A 21,632-nucleotide genomic window follows, 5' to 3' on the forward strand; every position below is an offset into this window, starting at 1 on the left:
CGAGAAATCGAAAAACCGAGGAATCGAAAAATCAAAAGATCAAGAAATCGTGGAGTCGAAAAGTCGAACAATTGAGAAACCGAAATAGGCCAAAATCGAAAAGTTAAAAATTGGACAATTTATAAATTGAAAAATTGATAATCAAAATATGGAAAATCCAAATCTGGATAAATCGAGAAATCAAAAGAACGAGAAATCGAAAAGTGATGAAGTCGAAAAATAGAGAAATCGACAAACAAAAAGTTAAAAGTTGAAAAATTGGAAAAGCGAAAAAATGTAAAATTCAAAAATCTAATATTTAAAAACCGTATAAAGAAAAATCGAGAAATCGAAACTTCCAAATTTAAAAAATCGGATAACTGAAAAATCGAAACATCGAAAAACTGGAAAATCGAAAAACCGAGAAATCGAAAAATCAAAAGATCAAGAAATCGTGGAGTCGAAAAGTCGAACAATTGAGAAACCGAAATAGGCCAAAATCGAAAAGTTAAAAATTGAACAAATTTATAAATTGAGAAATTGACAATCAAAATATCGAAGATCCAAATCTCGATAAATCGAGAAATCAAAAAACTTAAAAATTCGAAAAATTGAAAAATTGAGAGATTGAAAGATCAAAAGAACGAGAAATCGAAAAGTGATGAAGTCGAAAAATAGAGAAATCGACAAACAAAAAGTTAAAAGTTGAAAAATTGGAAAAGCGGAAAAATCAAAACACGAAAAAATGGGAAATGGAAAAACTGAGAAACCGAAATAGGCCAAAATAAAAAATTGAAAAACTGATAAATCGAAAACCTGGACAATCAAATCTCGATAAATCGGGAATGAAAAATTAACAAATAGAAAAATCGAAAGATTAAGAAATATTGAAAAATTAAAATATCAAAAGATTTCAAAATCTAAAATCTAAATCCAAAAATTGAAAAATCGAAAAAGTAAAAAGGTAGACACATCGAAAAATCCAGAAGTCAAAAATTAAAAAGCCGAAGAATTGAAATATTGAAAAATACTAAAACTGAAATATCTAAAAACTGAAAAATCTAAAAATCAAAAAAGTGTAGTCGAGAAATAGAAACTTTAAAAAATCGAAAAATTGAAATATCAAAAACCTGAAAAATCAAAAAATTAAAGAATTGAAGAACAGGAAAATCGAAAAACTCGAAGGTCAAGAAATGAGAAAATCAAAACATCGATTAATTGAAAAATCGAAAAATTGAGAGTTTATGAAAGTCAAAAGTCGATACATCGAAAAATCCAAAAGTCAAAAGTGGAAAAGTCGAAGAACAGAAATATTGAAAAATCCCAAAACTAAAATATCGAAGAACTGAAAAATCCCAAAACTAAAATATCCAAAAACTGAGAATCTAACGAATCGAAAAATGGAGAAATTGAAAAATCAAAAAAGTGAAGTCGAAATATAGAAACCTTAAAAAAATCGAATCATTGAAAAATCAAAAACTTGCAAAATCGTAAGATCGAAAAATTGAATAATAAGTAAACTGAAATGTCCAAAAACTGAGAAATTAAAAAATTGAAAATTCGAGAAATCGAAAAATCAAAAAAGTGAAGTTGAAAAATCGAAACCTGAAAAAATAGAAAAATTGAATAACCAAAAAACCTGAAAAATCAATGAATTGAAAAACCGACAAATAAAGAGTTTATGAAAGTCAAAAATTGAAAAATCGAAATATTTAAAAATCGTAAAATTGAAGAGAAAACCGAGAAATTGAAAAATTGAGAAATTGTAAAATCCAAAAATTGAATAATAAATACGAGTAAACTGAAAAGTCCCCAAACTAAAATTTCGAAAAACTGAGAATGCAAAAGTTGAAACAGCAAGAAATTATGGTCGAAACCGGTTAGGATGTGTATCAGATCATGGATCATGGCTTATAAATCAAATCGTTTCTGAACGCTTAGAGTCGAGATTGGCCTGAGTGCGCTCTGGTCTGTCGATCAAACAAGTTCTCAGACGACGAACTGTAATATTCTGGTAAATCTAATGTCAATTTGTCGAAAGTAAAACGCGTCGTTAAAAATATTGACATTTTTTCTATTGTAGTTAATTTTATTCCTAGTTAGAAAAAAACACTGTTGCCAACATAAGTCGAGGAGTCCTCAACCGTCATTTAATTTAAACTATGACGCTTCTCTATGTTCTCTGATATTAAATTAAAGTAAATCTTATTTGAAATGTGCAGCGAAAAAGTTACAGCTTATTTCGAAAACGGCTTAATGAACTGCTTTGAAATTTTGCTGAAGCAGTAAATATTGACATTTCTTATTTCCTTCTAGAAAGTTCGAGCAAAAAAATCGTACTTAAATAAACTAAACAGACAAAATTCTGTTTAAATAAACGACAATTCAAAAAAATATATAAACATATTTACAAATGTTTTAACGAACATTGAAAAAATATAAAGTTGTTTTCTTAGCTTCCTTCAGAAGACAAACATGAAAGCCTTTTGCAGGAGCGTCTGATAAAATTATAATATTTAAAGTTATAATTAAAACGCCGATTCCAGATGTAAAATAAAAGTTTTACAGAGCAGTAATTACACAAGAAAAAATATGAACGATTTTTAACACTCTGTCAACGTTTGTAAAATTAAAACACAAATTTATTAATAAGTAGTATGCTAGTGTAAGTTGCGAAACAAAAATTATATTTTAAAAGTGGTCTCTTTTCATCATTCAGTTAAAGGAAAATGTGTTTTACAATTTTACACTGAAAATCCTGATGCTGTTACCACATGAAACGTAATATCTAAACTTATCTGTAGTAATAAACTGATTCTCCTTCGTAAATTTTGATGAAACCGACAATTTTTAAACTCAAAAATAACATACTTACTTATACCTATAATACGCTCAACGTGTGATCGTTACGTCATATCAATACTCGTAGTTGTAAAACCATTAAATTTTACATACTCGTAAATTTTTTCTGTTATCGGTTACCACTTACCAAGTATACACTACATGACCTCCTTTCCTCTTAACTGCGTTGTCTTTCTAGATCAACCTACCATAAACCAAACGAGTAGTAACGTGGTAGACGGCATAAACCTCGACGAAATAAAAGACTTCGCCAAAGCGTTCAAACTTCGCCGCTTGTCGCTGGGACTTACCCAAACCCAAGTGGGCCAAGCCCTAAGCGTCACCGAGGGTCCAGCTTATAGTCAAAGCGCAATCTGCAGGTAGGCCTAATGTGACTCCTCGTAGAAAGCCAGGACATGTGCATACCGACTCTTGTTACAAACCAGACGCATCGCTCGCAAACCTGCCATTCTGTGAATGCGTTGCGTTTGTTTTGTAACAGTGTATGACGTAAGTAATTCCTTGGTTTGTTCCCAGTGCCCTGGCGTCTCAGATGTTTGCAGCCGCGCAACTTTCGTCACAGCAGCAAGCGATGTACGTTTACCATCATGGTTGAGTAGTGTTAAGGATAAGTTGTCTTTTTGTGTTTGTGAGATTTGCGCCAGGGCACTGGCATCAGCAGACTGTTTGAGTTTTTTCACTTTTTTCGGTTTCTCTCATTATAGTATGTCAGTGTCCTGTGCCTAAAGCTATAACAAAGTGCTTGGTGTTGATGGTGAGGGGTCTAATTGAGTTGTGTTGTAGGTTTGAGAAATTAGATATCACACCAAAGAGTGCGCAGAAAATTAAGCCTGTACTGGAGAGGTGGATGAAGGAGGCAGAAGAAAGGTTGGTACCTATTTTATCAAATATTACTAAATTTACTACACTAAATTTGTTCTATGTTGTTAAACCGGCTGCAAGACGCTTGTTTTAGTACCAAGTGTACCTATTCAGAGATTCTAGTTGTTGTTGAAGCAGCTCGTTCCTAGTCACTCGGTGTTTACTAAACTGTGGTCATTGATACATAACAATTTAATAAACAATTTCTTGCAGTCAGTCAGATTTAATAATAACCTCTGGTGTACCCCAAGGTCAATTTTAGGTACAATTTTCTGGTTTAGCGTGATAATCTCAATTATAAAAATTTTCAAAAGAATTGCATAAATAATCCGTACACCTAGCAAAACAAATTCAATTACAATTTTGACTGTGTATTATTTTCGAACCGCTAAGCAGATACTAACTTACCAAAGTGTGCTTAATTCTAGATACAAGAGCGGCCAAAATCACTTAACCGACTTCATCGGCATAGAGCCGTCTAAGAAAAGGAAAAGAAGAACGTCCTTCACCCCTCAAGCTCTAGAACTTTTGAATGCACATTTTGAGCGAAACACACATCCTTCAGGTAAGTTTTTTCTGCGAAAAGTCATATTGTACATATTTTTGTTTTACAGGCACGGAGATAACCGGTTTAGCCCATCAGCTGGGATACGAAAGAGAAGTGATAAGGATATGGTTCTGCAACAAGAGACAGGCTTTGAAAAACACCGTTCGAATGATGTCGAAAGGAATGGTGTAAAACGTCTGTGATTTGACTATAAACAGTTCAAGTGTAAATACTCGTATACAATCAATTTTTGTAAATAATCGTGTATAAAAATTTCAAGGATTGTTGTTATTGTGTGATTGGTACGATGTAAGATTTGACGATTCAAAGATGCCACAACACTCCTTTTTTATTATTTATTGCAGTTGGCCGAATTGCACCGAAACAGAGCGCGCACTTAAATTATTATTTTAAATTATCCTGATTGTAATAAATTGATTCAAAGTGACTGCTTTTCTTTCAACATCCCTTTGAGTAGTGGTATTAGGTATACGATACTTTTAAGGTTTTGCGAAACATATCGTGTTTGTACTTATACAAAAAAAAATGTAAATTTTCAGGTAAACGACCAAAATTTTTATGCTGTTAAAAATAAATGTGATCGAAATTCAATTAAACATTTCATTTTTGACTTTGTCTTGGATTCCACGATATGTTAGAGTAAATTGATCTCAAGTCGTTTGCGTAAAATATGATTTTGTAGGAGGCAGCTCCGAAAGAAACCAAAGTTCCTATTAGTACATAAGTGATAAATGTTGTAAATAGGATTACAAAAGTTTAATTTTAGTAAATAACTTTACTAAATTCTGTGTCAGAGTAGAAAATTATTGTGAATTATCCTAGCGATTCTGATATTATAAGTTATATGGATCACAATTGTACTTGTTCGTAATGTAGATGTACCAAGAATAAAAGAATCATTGTGGTAGCCATGTTCATTTTTTTCTAAAGCGATGTAGAGATGTAACATTCAGAAAAATGTGACATTATTTAAATATCAATGCAGGAATGGTTTGTAAAATAGGAATTTCATAGGTGGAAGTGTAATTTGCACCTTATTATTAAATGTTTATTGAAATGGAACAAAGCATCATTTGGTGCTGAAAAAATAAACAAATGGTATAAGAACTGACTTATCAGTAACTGTAACACAACATGATGTGCAAGAAAGATAACAAATTGTCCTGAACGTTTACAGGCAGAAAAAGATGCTGATGTGACATTATATGGATTTTTTCTTTAATCTATAAACCAATGGAAGTGGTGTAACGCTGGTTGGTCTTGCAAGAAAAAGATTCCTTTAACTTCTACAGAAACAATTTTAGTAACAGGAAAAATCCTTTAGTACTTACATTTAATCGTCCTTTAACTATTCAGAGCTGTTGAACTATTAGTGACGAGTCTGACTGTAGACAAAAGAATAAAAACTGCACTCTGCTGGATCAACAAGCTAATTTGCTTCTTCAGTTCTGTGCACTTTGTTTAGTTATCGTTATCACATAAACCCTTAAGGGCATCACAACAAAAATTATTGACCACAAAATAACCCCTAACCTAACTTTCCACTTGAAATTTGCGCGGCACTGACTGCATTTTTGTTCAGGAAGTGTGTACGTTGACCACTTTTGTTGACATTTTGTGGTGGAGTTTGGAGTAGATAACGATTCCGGTCAAGAAAGCCGGTGCTGATGTTTGCTTTAAATCCCATTGACAAAATTGTAACACATATTGCCGGAACGTGCAAAACTGAGGTACCCTTCAGAGTAAAAATAATTTACGTTTTTAAAAGCTTTATGAATAGATGAGTAAATGTCTTGGTAAAATTTTACAAAGGGCTGTAGTAAGCCGTTTCGAGCCAAATTTCCGCGCGCCAAACTTTTGGTAAGAAAAGGGATGGAAATGGAAAGAAACGAAAACCACTAAGAGAGAGATGCGCAGAAGGGTGTGTTTGAGCGGGGTGAGTCGCGGTCAGTTCAGTGTTGCCAACTGCAGGGAATTTTCCCTTTTAAGGGAATTTTAGGATAAGAAAGGGAAAAAGGGAATTTTTTGACAAAAGTCGGCAATTTTGGGGAATTTTTAGAAGCATTCTTAAGTACGCTGACAACGCAGCAAAGAAAATGTGAAAATTGATAAATCATTATTTTTTCAGCTTAGAAAAGAGCAACATAGTTTGGTAGGTCTTGGTTGTGTGTTGAGGTCAAGAGTAGACAAAATGTACTAAATGTAAAACGTAGGTCAACTTGTCATTGGCAAGACCAAAAAAAGAAACAGGATTGGGGAGAGTTCTTTAAACGCTGTTGCTGTTTTTAGGAGCTTTTTGCAGGCAACAGAACTGGATGTTGTTAAGTATCCAATAACACAAGGCCATCCAGTTACATAATGTTGCAATGTATTAATTTAAACACTGATAAAGAGGCTGGATTTTTGTCCTTTATTTGTACTGTAATTATAGAACTATATTTTTGTTACTTTGTCTTGTCAATTTTGAAATTACAGTGTTTGTTTACTATATTATTATTATTAAAAGAAGTTAAAAAGAAAGGAGCGTTGTTTTTGGGGAGGAAATTAGTAGATTAAGTGTTTTCTTGATCCGAGAGAAATTTTATCAATTTGTAATGGTAGTAATAGGTAGGTACCTATATGCAAAAGAGAATTTTGAGGCTGAAAAGGGAATTTTTATCGTCCATGTAGGGAATTCGCCATTACGAAGGTTGGCAACACTGGGTCAGTTCGACTTGGTCTTTCTTTCGAGTAAGACGTCAGTGCTGATTTCTTCTAACGGAGTTCCACCCCCCTGACGAACCAGCGAACGTCAGAATTCTCTGCTACGTTCGAACACAGAGAGGTTATTTCGGTGGTGAGCACGTATTTGGTTTGAAGATCCGAGAGGTATGTTTCCACGTGATTCCGTGTGTGCTGGTGGAAGAAGCGGCGTTGCTTCTCGATGGTTACGGAGTATGTGAGACGCGGGAACCACACACATATGTGACGCGACAAAAATGGCGGCTTCCGGATGACGCCATGGCCGTTAATTTTCGTACTAACCTTTTCAACATAATTTCAATCCGTTTTAGTAGGGCTTTTCAGGGAATTACGTTAGCTAGGGCAGATTTATTTAGCGAATGTTATGCGGAAAGTTGGATGGCAATTTTCGAGGTATTATTTTGCGTTGCATAATTTCTGCACGTGTGAGTAATGTAAATTCAAACATAATCTGAACAAGTGAATTTTTAACAAAATTAACGCTGAGAACGGCATGAGAAAATTAATAATATTAGAGTCTGGGGGACGGGGGGATTTCTTTGTGTTAGTAACATCGATTAATTAGGCACATTAATTTGACCGACGTTATAATATCCAAGGTAATTGAATGGCTTTTCCTCGATTTATTATTCGTTTATTATAAACTCTAATTCTGGAAAATTTCATGTAAGTTTTCAAATATTCAACCGTTAAAAATAGAAAGAGAAAGTGTTAGGGTGGAGGTACGGGGTGTTGACCGGGGAATTGCAAGGGCGTCCTTTGTGAGCTTTTGTATTAGTCATCGGGGATTTGTTGTTGACCGAAAGTTTTGTCGATGAATTTGAAAATTAATGTTATTGAAAGAAAGGCACAATTCAAAGCGAATGTGCACCGACGATTACCTATATTTTATTTATTTTGCATATTTTATGTGCGGTATTTTTTTTATGTGTTGTTTTGTTTATCTCGTATGTGTTTTTATTTATGTGTCTTTTGTTTGGGGATGTGTTTGGAGGGGGGGGGGGGTTGTTTTGTTTAATTCGGTCAATGACGTGTTTAATTCGGTCAACAACGTAACTTTGCCCAGACCATTTTAATGCACTCGTAACTTCTTTGCTTAATGTCAGATAAATATTTCAATAAAATCCATAGCTTCTTTATTTTCTTTGGTAAGAATCAGCGACGTAAATGTAGCTTAATTTCAATAAAATCATTGCCAAAATGTGAATAATTTAATCTCTTTCAAAATTCTTATTCTTTAAAGTTATTGATAAAACATGAATAATTTCTCACTTTATTTTCTTTATTGTATAAGATTGTTGATCACACGTGCTTAATTTAATCTCATTTAAATTTCTTTGTTATTTAAAACAAGTGTTGATGGAGTGTGGCCAATTAAATTTTGCTTATTGCTTGTCTGAAATCCAAATACTCATTTTGATACGCTAGTTAACTCGGGGGTCGTGTGGCGTGGACGCGGTGGCGTCGGCTTCTCCGTGCGAGTGTCTGCGGGTCTTGCTAGACTTCCGGCCCTAGCGGACTCGGAGTTTTACCGAATTACCTTGTACGCGGGAAACAGGAAGGTCAACCTATGTCAGGTGGGTGCGTAAGACCACGCGCGTGAAGTGGTGAGGTAGGACTATGTGGACCTTCACGGGGTGTGTGGCCTTCGCCCTGCGCTCGCTGCGCGCCCCCATTTTGTTTGTAGAGGCCACACTACCGTAATATCTGGGACGTTGCCATCCATTTACTTTCTGAGAATTCCGCGACTTTTTATTTTGTGTTTTTGTTTTTGTTGTACTTGTAAGGTTGCTAATATTTATTCTATGTTCTCAGGTTCGAGTGAAAATAAAGGTTTTTTTTTCTTTGAGGAATAAATTCTTTAAGCTCTTCTGGGGCCCTTGGCCAAGGTCTCTTGAGCTCTTATTGGATTTATTTTTCATAGTTTTTTTTTCCAAATATAAGTTTTTTAAATCCGTCACTCTTCCCGCTCCGCAGTGCGCCAATTTGTATGAACGAACGCCTCCCGCCAGTTTTCAAAACACAATGTAGGGTCCCACTTTTGTAGACGATCACAGCCAAGGCCAAATTTCAAATTTTAGCGGGCTTTTTCAAATTTTGTTCAATGTCAAATAAAAGGCGGGAGGTTTGGGTTATTACAGGGCACTTCTTGATTTCGCACAAACTGTTTGCACACAACTCTTCTGATCACGTTCCTCACCTTCAAATGTTATGGAAATGCTTACTTTTGCCACAAAAAAATTACAAACATACCCCTAAACGTAGAACTTTTTGCTCCGGGGATCATTTAGTTATTGGAATTCCTGCTATTTCAACTGTGTGTATAGTTGGTTGCCTATATATGGCGTAACTAATAGGGTGCAAACCTGTGATGCAAACCATAGGGCGAACACTAAATATTTTTTTCTGACACAACTTTTGAAGGTAAGGAACGTGATCAGGGGGTGATGTAAAAAAGTTTTGCGCAAACAGTTTGTGCGAAATCGTGAAGTGCCCTTTGTAAAATTTCACCGATATCGTAACAAAACTTAATTTTAAAAAAAGTAGACAATGAAATCTTCTACAAACTCCACAATACAACAAGCATTTACATCAGTAAATACATATTTAAAATAACACCATAATTTTAACTAACCTATCCCATGTCATCAAATCTTAGCAAACTATTTGAGCAGTTAAGCATTGGCTTACAGCTCTTTATAAAATAGTACGACTCTGCGCGTCTAGGGTTCTAATTTGCGCTCGGTCTAGAATGCTTGCCTTTGCAACCTTGGCTAATATATGTACTACTTTTTTCACTAGTAGAAACCATAAGACAATAAACTGAAAAAATAAACGTTCAATTTTTTGAAGCAGCATGATTTTGTTTTGGTTTCTAATCAAACTTAATCTAAATCTTCAACACAAGAAAACCGTTTATACTTGTCGCTGAATTAATCATTTTATCTTCTACCGTCTACCAACTACCATGCGTATACTCAAGTAATGTTAGTAGCACACATTGACACATTTATTCATTTTTTAAGAAATAATCACATCAAGCATTGCGTACATAACCTCAATCTTTCTTTTTGAACCCGTGGTCGCAAAAGTTGAATTTGCTACCTCTAAATGAGTCGACATTTCATGCTTTATGGCTGCTAGTGAAAAGAGTATTTTTCCCGAGGAAGGTAGAATAAGAACGGAGGGATAGTACGGTCGAAAAATGTGGCACCGACCGTCCGAAGTCTAGACACCGTTTATGACGGTGTTTGGAATATGCGCTCGGCTAAACCACGCCCCCAGTTCCGAGAGAATTGCTAAACAGTGGCGGGCAAAGTTACTCAAGTTATACATTTATTACTTACTTATGAAAACTAAGTCTGTCTTTCACAGATTGTTTACTTCCATTCCACGACTTACAAAGTTTGCAATTCACCATGTTGAATTTATTAAAAACAAAACGACTTAAAGTATAAAGATACACAGCACGTGATGGAACAAAATAACTGAGATGTACGCCCATGGAATACGATGGGCTTTTCTGGAGGTTTGTAGCCAGCTCGCACATGCGCACAGTCGACAGACCGATCGTAAACAGTGTTTACGGTAGTTGATTTTGGGCCAAAACCGTACCATTGAAAGCATGCGACATGCTCCCTCCGTTCTTATTCCACCCTCCTCGATTTTTCCTTACTAATAACAATAATATTAAGCCATCACATTGTAATTTTGGTAGTGCAATAGTAATGTACTGTGCAACCTAAAATAAAATAAAATAAGTAGTAGGTAATTAGGTATATCGAACTGATATTATATGTCAAGCTTTAAATGATACCACGGGTCGCAATTTTACGTAAATCAATATGATTATAATCATTAACTAATGCATTTTTAAGGTAAGGAAATTTTGTACTTGGGTCCATCCGACGAATGGCTACTTTCATGTTAATTCGAGGTTTACATGACCCCTAGAATAGGAAAAAATAGGTCTGCCATTTCAGTATATGTCTGTGTCGTCTGAATCGATTTTTATTAGAAGAATGACCTAAGAAACTAACGTACCGATTGCTGTGAAATTTTAGAAATACATTGAGAATATCAAGTGAAATAGGTAATATTTTAAAATGTGAAAGTTCTAAAGGGATGAATGGTTTTTCCTAACTGACATGTTATTTAAATTGACTGGATTCTCATTTGGAAATTTAAAAATCATAGTTAATAATAATTGGCCGTTTTCGCGATTCAATCTTTTAAGCATTGATTCTCTTTGAAAATTATCAGTGAAGTAAATATCGTCGTGAATTCAATGTTTTCGAATACCGAAAAGAAAACGATATGCTTTTAACTTTGGGAAAGTGTAACCAAGCATTTAGAAAACTCGAGATTTTGTAGAAATTTTGAACGCAGGATACCGCTGTGTGAAGAAAGATAAGGCTGGTAGTTTGAGCACTTGGTATAGGATACTTATTACTAACCTATTTTTTTTTATATTCGTTTAGGGATTGAATAAATTACGTTGTATTTTGTTTAAATTTTGCCTTTATTAGTTGCTTGTTGTCTTTTTTGTCATTTATGATATAGTGTGATTTTTGTGTTGTATTCAGCATTACCGGTATTTACTAACTATGATTGCTAATTTAAAAAGATTAATAGAATAATCAAAGTTGCTTATGATGTGTAAAATGTAATGCCTACACGTAAGTACTCAGGCGTGAGCAGATAAGACAATCACCCTGTATTTCAGAATATAAATGATATTGGTCGCAGCGGGTGTATTACCTCCTGTATTATGTGTTGCCTATCTGTGACTTTGATTCAAACAGTAATTACATTTTTATATTAAGAGACGAAAAGATCCCAAGAATATTTTTCTACTGTAGGTATATAGTACATACTTGGACTTTCATAGCGTACTAACATGTATGATATGAGGGCAGATTTTTTTATGTTATCTTTTTCTTTTCAGATGATTTGTTCGATCAATTGAGTTGACCCACACGATGCACATAAAAGAAAATGTTTTACCGCATAATTTGAAATATAAGAGCTCTATAAAATTACAATTTCTCTTTTGCACTTACACAAGTATTTAACTGTTAAACATAAGTACCTAATTTGAATAAATCTGTGTGATGTGTTGTCCAACGCATTATATTAAGTACGTAATTTTTCTCTTGCCACTTCTTTATTTTAATTGCAGAGGACAGGAAGTGGAACTAACTTTTGAGAGATCACAGCATGTTTTAACGGCTCGTGTCTAACTTTTTTCTGAAAACTTTATTAGTTACAGTCTCTGTGATAAAATTCGTGAAGTATTAAATTATGTTGACGTGACAATCGTCACTAATAAAGAATGTGAGGATTAATTATCTTCTTGTTAGTGATGATAAATAAATCGTCATTTCTTTTTCCCAGATTTTCATTAAAACAAAGTCTCAAATATTATCATTATTTTTCTTAATGTCAATGAAAAAAATCCTAACGTTACGAGTAAGAGCAATAACATTTTTTTTTTGTTTCAATGACTAGCAATTTTTAATTTTAAATCGATATAGTACTAATCTCAATTGGTCCTCGAGAAAGATAAATGTTCATTTATGTTTAAAAAAAACAAAAAACTGACAGTACTGCGATTACAAACATGAAATCGTTTGTAGCCTTCCTATTCATTTTAACAGTGTCCTGCACATTTTCAAAGGTTTGTAGTGTAGAAGAAAAAATATCTCCGAAAATTTCATTATTACAATTTTAGCCAACAAACTTTGGTTTTCGTAATTTATACAAAACACCCAAAACGAAGGTAAAGATAAATCCTAGAATTATTGGTGGCCAGGAAGCAGAACCTCATTCGATTCCTTATCAAGTTTTGCTTGAAGCCCATTCTGAAACTCAATTCTGGTACTGTGGTGGTTCTTTAATTTCACAAAACTATGTCCTCACAGCAGGGCACTGCGGTGTTGAGTGAGTAAATAAATTTTGTTGTCCATATTCATATTATTTTCCAATTTCATTAGTGCCACTGAAATTTACGTCACTCTTGGTGCTCACAAGCCCCTCGAAGACGAAGATACTCAGATCACTCTAATTAGTACTGAAGTCAAAATCCACGAAGACTACGATGGTGACAAGCTCATCAACGATATTGGTCTTATTAAGCTTCCAGAACCTGTAACTTTCACTTCGGCTATTCAGCCTGCAATTTTACCATCTTACCATGATTCCGAGAATACTTACGCAGGAGATACCGCACGCGTGAGTGGTTGGGGGCTGACTAGTATGTACGAAACTAAACTATCAGAAGTTTTGAATTACTTGGATATGGAAGTTATGAGCAACGAAGCGTGTATAGAATTTTTTGAAGACGTTATCCCGTCCATAGTTTGCACTTCAGGTGAAAATGAAACTGGATCGTGTAGTGGAGATTCTGGAGGTCCTCTTGTTTTTGATGATGTTCAGATTGGTGTCGTTTCTTTTGGTGTCATTTTTTGTATGCCGAGTTATCCATCCGGATTCACAAGAATCACCAGCTTTCTGGAATGGATTGAAACTAATTCTGACGTCGAGCTAAACAACTGAAATAATATAATATTACATCATATTAAAGCCCATTATGTCAATAAGATATAATAGTTTAATTGAGTAGAATTTAAATGAGCTTATTTTATAAATTTAAATGATTTGAATAAGTTTTCATTCAGAGCAGATACGATAGGTAAAATTTAGATCAATGTATAAACAAATAAAATAAATTAATTTCGTTTTCGTTTTATCAATCAACTCTTTTATATCCTCACAATTATCTTTAGGCAATTTAATTTCTTCATAACCTCATCGTTCACGACACAATTACTGTCTTAAATCTAGCGACAATATCACGTCATAGTCATCCACATTGTGATGCAAATGACTTATCGTGCATTTTAAAAGGTTCAATTAACCGATCTTTGTGTATGTAGGCGACGAAAATGAATAAATTGCTACTTCCTGAAATAGTCTCACAACGGACAAGTTTTCTTACATGTTGTCTGATAAAAGTGTATTTCTATAATTAAATGGGTGAAGAATTGTAGAAACTTTTTCTGTTAATTATGTAAAATTACAACACTGCAGCAATCCGTACTTTCATTCTTAATTATGTATGGGAATTTAGCCTGTCAGAAGTTTTGCTGCATAATTTAGAAAACAACTGATGAAAAATTGAAAAAGGGTTGGGTTTTGCGGAGATGTGAGGCAGGGTGATGTTTCCTTAATAGGAAAAGTTGAATGTTTGCACAAGAAATAATTTAATGAAAACACAATGTTGGGATTAATAGTAAAAACGCAAGGAACATTAACACAGTTTAATAAGAAAAAAATAACTTAGTTTTGTTAGCACAAAAAAACTACACAAATCCTATTATGCCTATTATTTATTTTGAAAAATAAAAATACAAAAACCACAAAATAAGGAACTTATATATTTCCGCGGAGTTCGAATGAGTGAGTTCAAATGTCATCCTCATTGACGGCCTTCAGTTAAAAAACAATTAAAAAAGTTATCGTTATCACGTTCTGAATTTTTGGATTTTACGATTTCTCAATTTTTCAATTTCTCGGTTTTCAATTTTTCTCCTTTTCAATTTTACGATTTTTAACTATTTCGATTTTTCAATTTTTGACTTTTATAAACTCTTAATCTGTCGATTTTTCAATTACTTGATTTTTCAGGTTTTTTAGTTTTTCAATTTTTCTATTTTTTCAGGTTTCGATTTTTCAAATTTACTTTTTTGATTTTTCGATTTCTCAATTTTTCAATTTTTTTATTTCTCAGGTTATGGACATTTCAGTTTTGGGATTTTTCGGTTTACTTATTATTCAATTTTTCGATTTTACGATTTTGCAGGGTTTTGATTTTTCAATTTTTCGATATTTCAGTTTTGGGATCTTTCAAGATTTCTATTCTTCAACCTTTCCATTTTTGACTTATGGATTTTTCGATGTGTCGATTTTTTCTTTTCCAATTTTTAAATTGTTCGAAATTTCAAATATTAGATCTTTCGATTTCTCGAATTTTCATTTCACTTCTTCAATATTTCAATTTTTCAAATGTTTAGATTTTTCGACTTACCGGCTTTAGATTTTGTTTTTCAATTGTCGTTTTTTCAATTTTTCGATTTTTAAGTTTTAGATTTTTCGATTTCTCGATTTTTCATTTTAGTTTTTCAATATATCAATTTTTCAAGTTTTCGAATTTTTCAAATGTTTTGATTTCCTAATATTTCGATTTTTCGACTTCCCGGTTTTAACCATATATTCTGTTTTACAATTATAGTTTTTTTCAAATTTGACTTTTAAAAACTTTCAATTTTTCGATTTTTCAATTAATCGATGTTTTGATTATCCCATTTCTTATCTATCGAGGGTTTCGATTTTCCTATTCTTCAATTCTTTCATTTTTCGATTTTGCAGGTTTTTGATTTTTTATTTTTTCGATTTTTTAAGGTTTAGATTTTTCGATTTCTCCATTTTTCGACCTTTCAGATTCTCAGTTTTTGGATATTTCAGTTTTCGGATTTTCAGTTTTTCCATTTTTCAGTTTTTCTTTCATTTTTCAGTTTTTCTATATTTCAGTCTTGGGATTTTCCAATTTTTCGATTCTTCAACTTTTTTAGACTTTTGAGTTCTGGATTTTTTCGGTGTGTCGATTTTTTACTTTTCCGATTTTTAAATTTTTCGATTGCTTAATCTTTTGATTTTTCGACTTCCTGGTTTCAGATTTTCTGTTTTCAGTTGTCGTTTTATTCAAATTTTCGATTTTTTAATTTTTCGTTTCTTAAATTTTTCGAGTTTTCAATGTTTTGATTTCCCCATTTAGTTTCCCATTTTTCAGTTTTTCTTTCATTTTTCACTTGTTCGATATTTCAGTTTTTATTTGATTTTTGACTCCTGGATTTTTCGGTATTTTTATTTTTTCGATTTTTCAATTTTTCGATTTTTAAATTTTAGACTTTTCAATTTTTAAAATTTTGGATTTTTCGATTTCTCGATTTTTCATTTCAGTTCTTCGATATTTCAAATTTCCAAGTTTTCGAATTTTTCAAATGTTTCGATTTCTTAATCTTTTGATTTTTCGGCTTCGGTTTGAGATTTTCTGTTTTTCACTTGTCGGTTTGTCAAATTTTCGATTTTTCGATTTTTAAAATTTGACTTTTATAAACTCTCAATTTTTCGATTTTTTAATTAATCGATGTTTTGATTTTCTCATTTCTTTACCTTCTAGTGTTTCGTTTTTCGTGTTCTTCAATTCTTCAATTTTTTGATTTTTCAGGTTTTTGATTTTTCAGTTTTTCGATTTTTTAAAGTTTCTATTTTTCGACTTCACTTTTTTGATTTTTCGATTTTTCAGTTTTGGAATTTTTCAATATTTCGATTTTTCGGCTTTTCTATTTTTAACTTCCGAATTTTTCGATGTGTCTACCTTTTTACATTTTCGATTTTTCAATTTTTGGATATTTAAATTTTAGACTTTTCAATCATTTGATATTTTCATTTTTCAATATTTCTTAATTTTTCGATTTTTCGACTTCCCGCTTTTAGTTGTTCTGTTTTTCAATTTTTCGATTTGTTAATTTGGCATTTCCGATTTATCGAGATTTCATTGTTCAGTTTTTCGATTTATCAGTTTTTCAATTTTTTATTTTGGCCTATTTCGGTTTCTCAGTTTTTACAGTTTTCCAATTTTATTTTTGATTTTTCCGGTTTTTAACAATTTTTCAACTTTTAACTTTTTGTTTTTCGATTTCTCAATTTTTCGATTTTTCGACTTCATGCCTTTTCGATTTCTCGTTCTTTTGATCTTTCAATCTCCCAGTATTTCAGTTTTTCAATTTTTCGAATTTTTTAATTTCTTGATTTCTCGATTTATCAAGATTTGGATTTTTCGATATTTTGCCCTATTTCGGTTCCTCAATTGTTCGACTTTTCGAGTCCATGATTTTTTGATGTTTTGATTTTTCGATTTCTCGGTGTTTCGATTTTCCAGTTTTTCGATGTTTCAATTTTTCAGTTATCCGATTTTTTAAATTTGGGAGTTTCGATTTCTCGATTTTTCGTTATTCGGTTTTTAAATTTTAGATTTTTGAATTTTACATTTTTTCGATTTTCTGATGTTTCATTTTTCGATTTTACAATGTTTCATTTTTACGATTTTTTAAGGTTTCGATTTTTCGATTTTTAGATTTCTCAATTTTTTGAATGTTTGATTATTTAAATTTTTCATTTTTTTTTTCTCATTGTTAAACTCGTACAGTGTATCGAAAATAACCACAAAAATTGTCACCAAAAAGATTTAAAAATTCATATAAAGTAGTGCACAGTGTTTCCAAAACATAAAAACAACTGCATTTTCCCGAAAGAAATCCATTGGGTTATTACTATTTCAACAATATTCTTAGTTTAAGACGTTTTGCTAAGTATGAAACACAAATAAAGAATTAATTCTTAGTTAAACAAAATAAGTATTTTTTTTGACATGCAACTACGAGTACGTAGTTGCATGTCAAAAAAAATTGTACCGAAAATATTCACGTACTAGAGTTGAGATTGCCCTGAGCGCGCTCTGGTCTGTAGATCAAACAAGTTCTCAGGCGACGAGTCTTTTTCAAGAAACAAAAAAATAATACCTGGGTGAAATTAATGTGCCTATCTTTCGCATTTTGTACATTTTCACGAAAACTCTGTAAAACTGAAATCCACAAGTTGCTGTAGAAACTTACTTAACTAGCATTCCATTAATAAAACGTATATGTGTAAATATACAAAACTTTTTTAGTCTATCATAATTTATTAATTTTATAATTTATGTTATTGTAAGACTACAGTTCGTTAAAACATATCATTTTCATGAAGCAAAAAACTAAAGTCAATTTTCAATGATTCCAGTTTTATCTCCTTGCTCTTTTCAGACAAAACAATGTAGATAACCTATGGATCATACTTGTTTGGTAGAAACTATTTTTGAATCGGGAATACTTGCTTGATTAAAGATTTTTTTATTTTGTTAAGCGATACTAATTCATCAACATACACCCGAAAAGATTAAATGATACTCTTCCTGCATCCCTGAGACATAAAGGACCAACAGCGGTGGATACAATATGCTGTTGAAATGCGTAATTCCCTGTTATCTCACCACTTGAAACTTTCTATGAGTGTTTCACCCCTTTATTGACTCATAATATAGTTGACAAACAGAAATTTGTGACAATTCAGTAAGAAAAATGAGTTTAATTAGGTTACATAATGTAATATTTTTGCAAAGTATAGCACTAGTTCTGATATTAACCTGTTTTTAATCTAATGGACCTTTATCTCATATTTACTATACTGTCTTTAGGACCCGATAAATCTCCTACAACACAAAATTAATCACAGTACCAAGAATTAGAGAGACAAATGAATATTAGTACGAAATAGTTGAAGGAAAAAAATATTAATTTTGAACCACAGCAAATAATACATAACAAAAGCGAAGTAACTTGGAATATAAGTAAAAATAAATTAGCACTATAAATTGTAAATTTTTGTCGTTATTAAGAAGTCTATTAAAAAACTTCTTATAAAAATAATAATTAACTCCGTCTTTGGACTTGGTTAAGTCTCAGAGGTTTACATATTCATTTTTGGAGTATAATGTTCAGAGAACCTCAACTACGATCCAGGTCGGACGTTCATTATTCCGACACTTTAACTCCGGTCCGCGGTAATCTTCGCTCCTTGGGCATTAATTCTGGTACCCCAAATATCTACCTGACTTAAATTATACTTATTTATTAGTGCGGAAACACATTTAATTCATTTTGGATTAGGAAGCGAAGTACCTTAAAGATTATTTTCATAATTGTTTGTTTAAAGAAAACTAGCATTAATGAAGTTACAAAATTTCTTATAAATTACAACATAATATAGTGTTATGTTATATTTATATGAGACATATTTTACAAAATCTTATCTAGAAATACGGTTTCCATTTTCAAATTTTGTCGGTGTCTAACTTCTTTACTTATTACGCGTTTACTTTACATCCGGAACAAACAATTAAAAATCAAAATTCAAAACTTAATAGCTAAAGAATTATTAGCGCAAAATGAGTGTGTAGGAAAGTACTACCAAAATTTGTTGCAGCAGAAAGAAGACGAAATTTGTTGTTTAAAAGAAAAAATTAAAAGTTTGAATTTTAAAAAATTAAAAATTAAAGACAAACTAGTGACTGCAGGTAAATTTGGAGTGAACAAAGAAGTAATTACAAATGCACTTAAATTAAAAAAAAAAATGAGGAGGTGGAGCCTCAGGACTGTAGAAAAAGCAGTGTCCATTAAATTTTCTTGTGGTTGTTCAGGCTATGAATCTTCTACCCAGGTATATTACACGAATTTTTTTATTATTTAGATTTTAAAGTTAATTTTAAGGACTATGAAAAAGACGTTTATATTTAGATAAGCCGGCTTTAATAACACCTGGACCTGGAAAGCAATACTGCTCAGCTTCCCCTGTCATACTAGGATATGAAACCCTGGAAAACTTTTCAGCGATAGCCACTCATTCTTTAGTTATCATCATGTTAGGTGGAATATTGCGGCGGTGGAAACAAGTAATTTCGTACCACTTTACAGGAAATTCCTTAGTGGACAGTCATTGGGAAATCACATTAAAGAATTAATAATGATTTCAGCCACAAAAACGAATCTAAATATTGTAAATATTGCGACAGATCTGAGTGCAGCAAATCAGGCGATATGGAAATATTTTGGTATTAAATCTAGAAAAATTGTTCTTCAAAATTTCATTTCTAATTCAGCTGATGAACCGAAAAATATATATTTTCATGGTAGATCCTTCTCACATTTACAAAAATATGAGATCTGTATTGTAAATAACAAAGTTATGATAATTTCGGACGAGTTTGTTAATAAATATGCATTACCAGGCAATGAGGTTAACATTAAATACATTGAGGACTTTACGGAATTTAAAGAAAATTTCGAATTAAAATTAAACAATCTGAATCATTTTAACAAAATGAAAGTTTCTTTGGCATGCAATTTAATAAATTTTGATGTACTTATTAAGTGCGGGGCTCGAATTTTTGTGTAAATTGTCTCAAAATTTTCAGTAAATGGTTCCGTATCATGTCGTCCCGATCTGACATCTCGGCTATTAGCAAATCTAATTTACGTGAATACAAAAACACTTTGAAATTTTTGCAAGAAATTATTGTTTAATTTAAAAATATCAATATTGGGAAGGGCGCTATTAGAAATCAGTACAAACAGGTTTAATTTTGTAAACAAAAACTATTTTAGATTTTCAGGAATAGGTACTTTTTAAACATTAGAGGTTATAAATTTTTGTGTACTTCAAGATTTTCACAAGATGTGTTAGAAAACATTTTTAGTCTAATAAGACTGAGACAAGGAAACCAAATACTCTTCAGTTTAGATCACTTCTTAAAAATGTAGGTGTAATTCAATGCTACAAAAGTACCTGCAGTAGGGGAAGTTATACAGCACCAAATGATCAAAAATTTATTAGGAATAAGAGATTTACCAGCTTCAAGTAATGCCGTTTTTTCCGCAGTCTCGACAGTTCCTTTTCCTAGAGGCTGGAACAGTTACAACCAAGCATTGTGACACAAAATGGTTTGTATAATGTTACTGGCTATACTATTTTGGCAAGGATTAAACGAAATTTAAAGTGTGTTAATTGTCTACAAGCAATTATTACCAAAACATTTTCAAGGCCTCTTAGAGGTTAGCGAAGAAAAATGTTGCTTCTCCGGTGGGAATTGAACCGCATGTTTACCGTTTGCCGGGCGGGTGCCCTTACCACTAGACTACGGAGGAGCTTATCTTTCCTCGCTTACTACTAGGTACGTATTATTGTGCCGCCACAGTCTTATACGAAATTCGTTTGTTTAAGAGCATTTAAAGTTAATTCATTAACATATCCAACAGAACTTGTTACTTGTATTTAATTTGTTTTTAACTATGGACAAAAAATATGAAAATTTAAAGTAGGTAATTCCTGAACAAAATGTTGATTTAAAATCTCTGTATTTACACGAAATGAAATTTGATCACCAATTGCAAGTTTATGATATTAAATTAAAAATTTTAAAACTATTTTCTTTGTTTCGGGTTCGAATACATCTTAAAAAAGAACAATGCAAAATAAGAAGATATACCTTGTTCTTTGATAGTTAGTTCGGTTTTTTAGTATGTAATTTTATAATATAAATGTAAATATAATTAAATCGATTTTATTTTTATCTAAATCTAATTTTACTTGCAATAAACAAAGGAGTCGTCTAGAATCAAAACCCGTTAAATCCACTTTTTGTAAATTTTGAGTTAATTTGTTCAAAATTTAAGCTTCATTGACTGAGACGTCCATACTTGGCCCATAAAGTATCAAACTCCTTGCAAAATAAATATGTATTTATTAATGATTTACATAAATATTTGTTTAATCAGTTTCAAATTACGACAAATCCCTACCCTTGACTCTTACACTGCGATAAATTTACAGGTTGGCATCAAAGCATGACAACTCCATTTTCACATTTATAATTTCACCATCTCAACAACGAACCATTTGGTGT

General features: G+C 32.2%; 2 protein-coding genes across 11 annotated transcripts in view; both read left to right on the forward strand.

Annotated features, from left to right (window-relative positions):
- Pdm3 (pou domain motif 3) overlaps positions 1-4,697 on the forward strand; it is a 227,818-nt gene extending 223,121 nt beyond the window's left edge. For 7 of the 10 annotated variants that reach the window (XM_064051515.1, XM_064051513.1, XM_064051512.1 and 4 more), the window contains 5 exons: positions 3,020-3,200; positions 3,358-3,414; positions 3,625-3,708; positions 4,116-4,267; positions 4,317-4,697. In XM_064051515.1, coding sequence (XP_063907585.1) covers positions 3,020-3,200; positions 3,358-3,414; positions 3,625-3,708; positions 4,116-4,267; positions 4,317-4,441 — 599 coding nt within the window. In that variant the 3' untranslated portion in view covers positions 4,442-4,697. The remainder of the gene's footprint in view (positions 1-3,019; positions 3,201-3,357; positions 3,415-3,624; positions 3,709-4,115; positions 4,268-4,316) is intronic. The other 3 variants (XM_064051514.1, XM_064051516.1, XM_064051517.1) reach the window with 3 other exon arrangements.
- Positions 4,698-12,628: 7,931 nt separating this feature from the next.
- LOC135125813 (brachyurin-like) lies at positions 12,629-13,592 on the forward strand. The gene is made up of 3 exons (XM_064051510.1): positions 12,629-12,692; positions 12,747-12,955; positions 13,009-13,592. The coding sequence occupies exons 1-3, from the start codon at positions 12,636-12,638 to the stop codon at positions 13,568-13,570; spliced, it is 828 nt and encodes a 275-aa protein (XP_063907580.1). The 5' UTR covers positions 12,629-12,635; the 3' UTR covers positions 13,571-13,592.
- Positions 13,593-21,632: the final 8,040 nt, after the last annotated feature.

Source organism: Zophobas morio, unplaced genomic scaffold, assembly GCF_036711695.1.
Source record: "Zophobas morio isolate AGI-343-1 ecotype UQ-CSIRO unplaced genomic scaffold, CSIRO_AGI_Zmor_V1 ptg000009l, whole genome shotgun sequence".
Lineage (NCBI taxonomy): Eukaryota > Metazoa > Arthropoda > Insecta > Coleoptera > Tenebrionidae > Zophobas > Zophobas morio.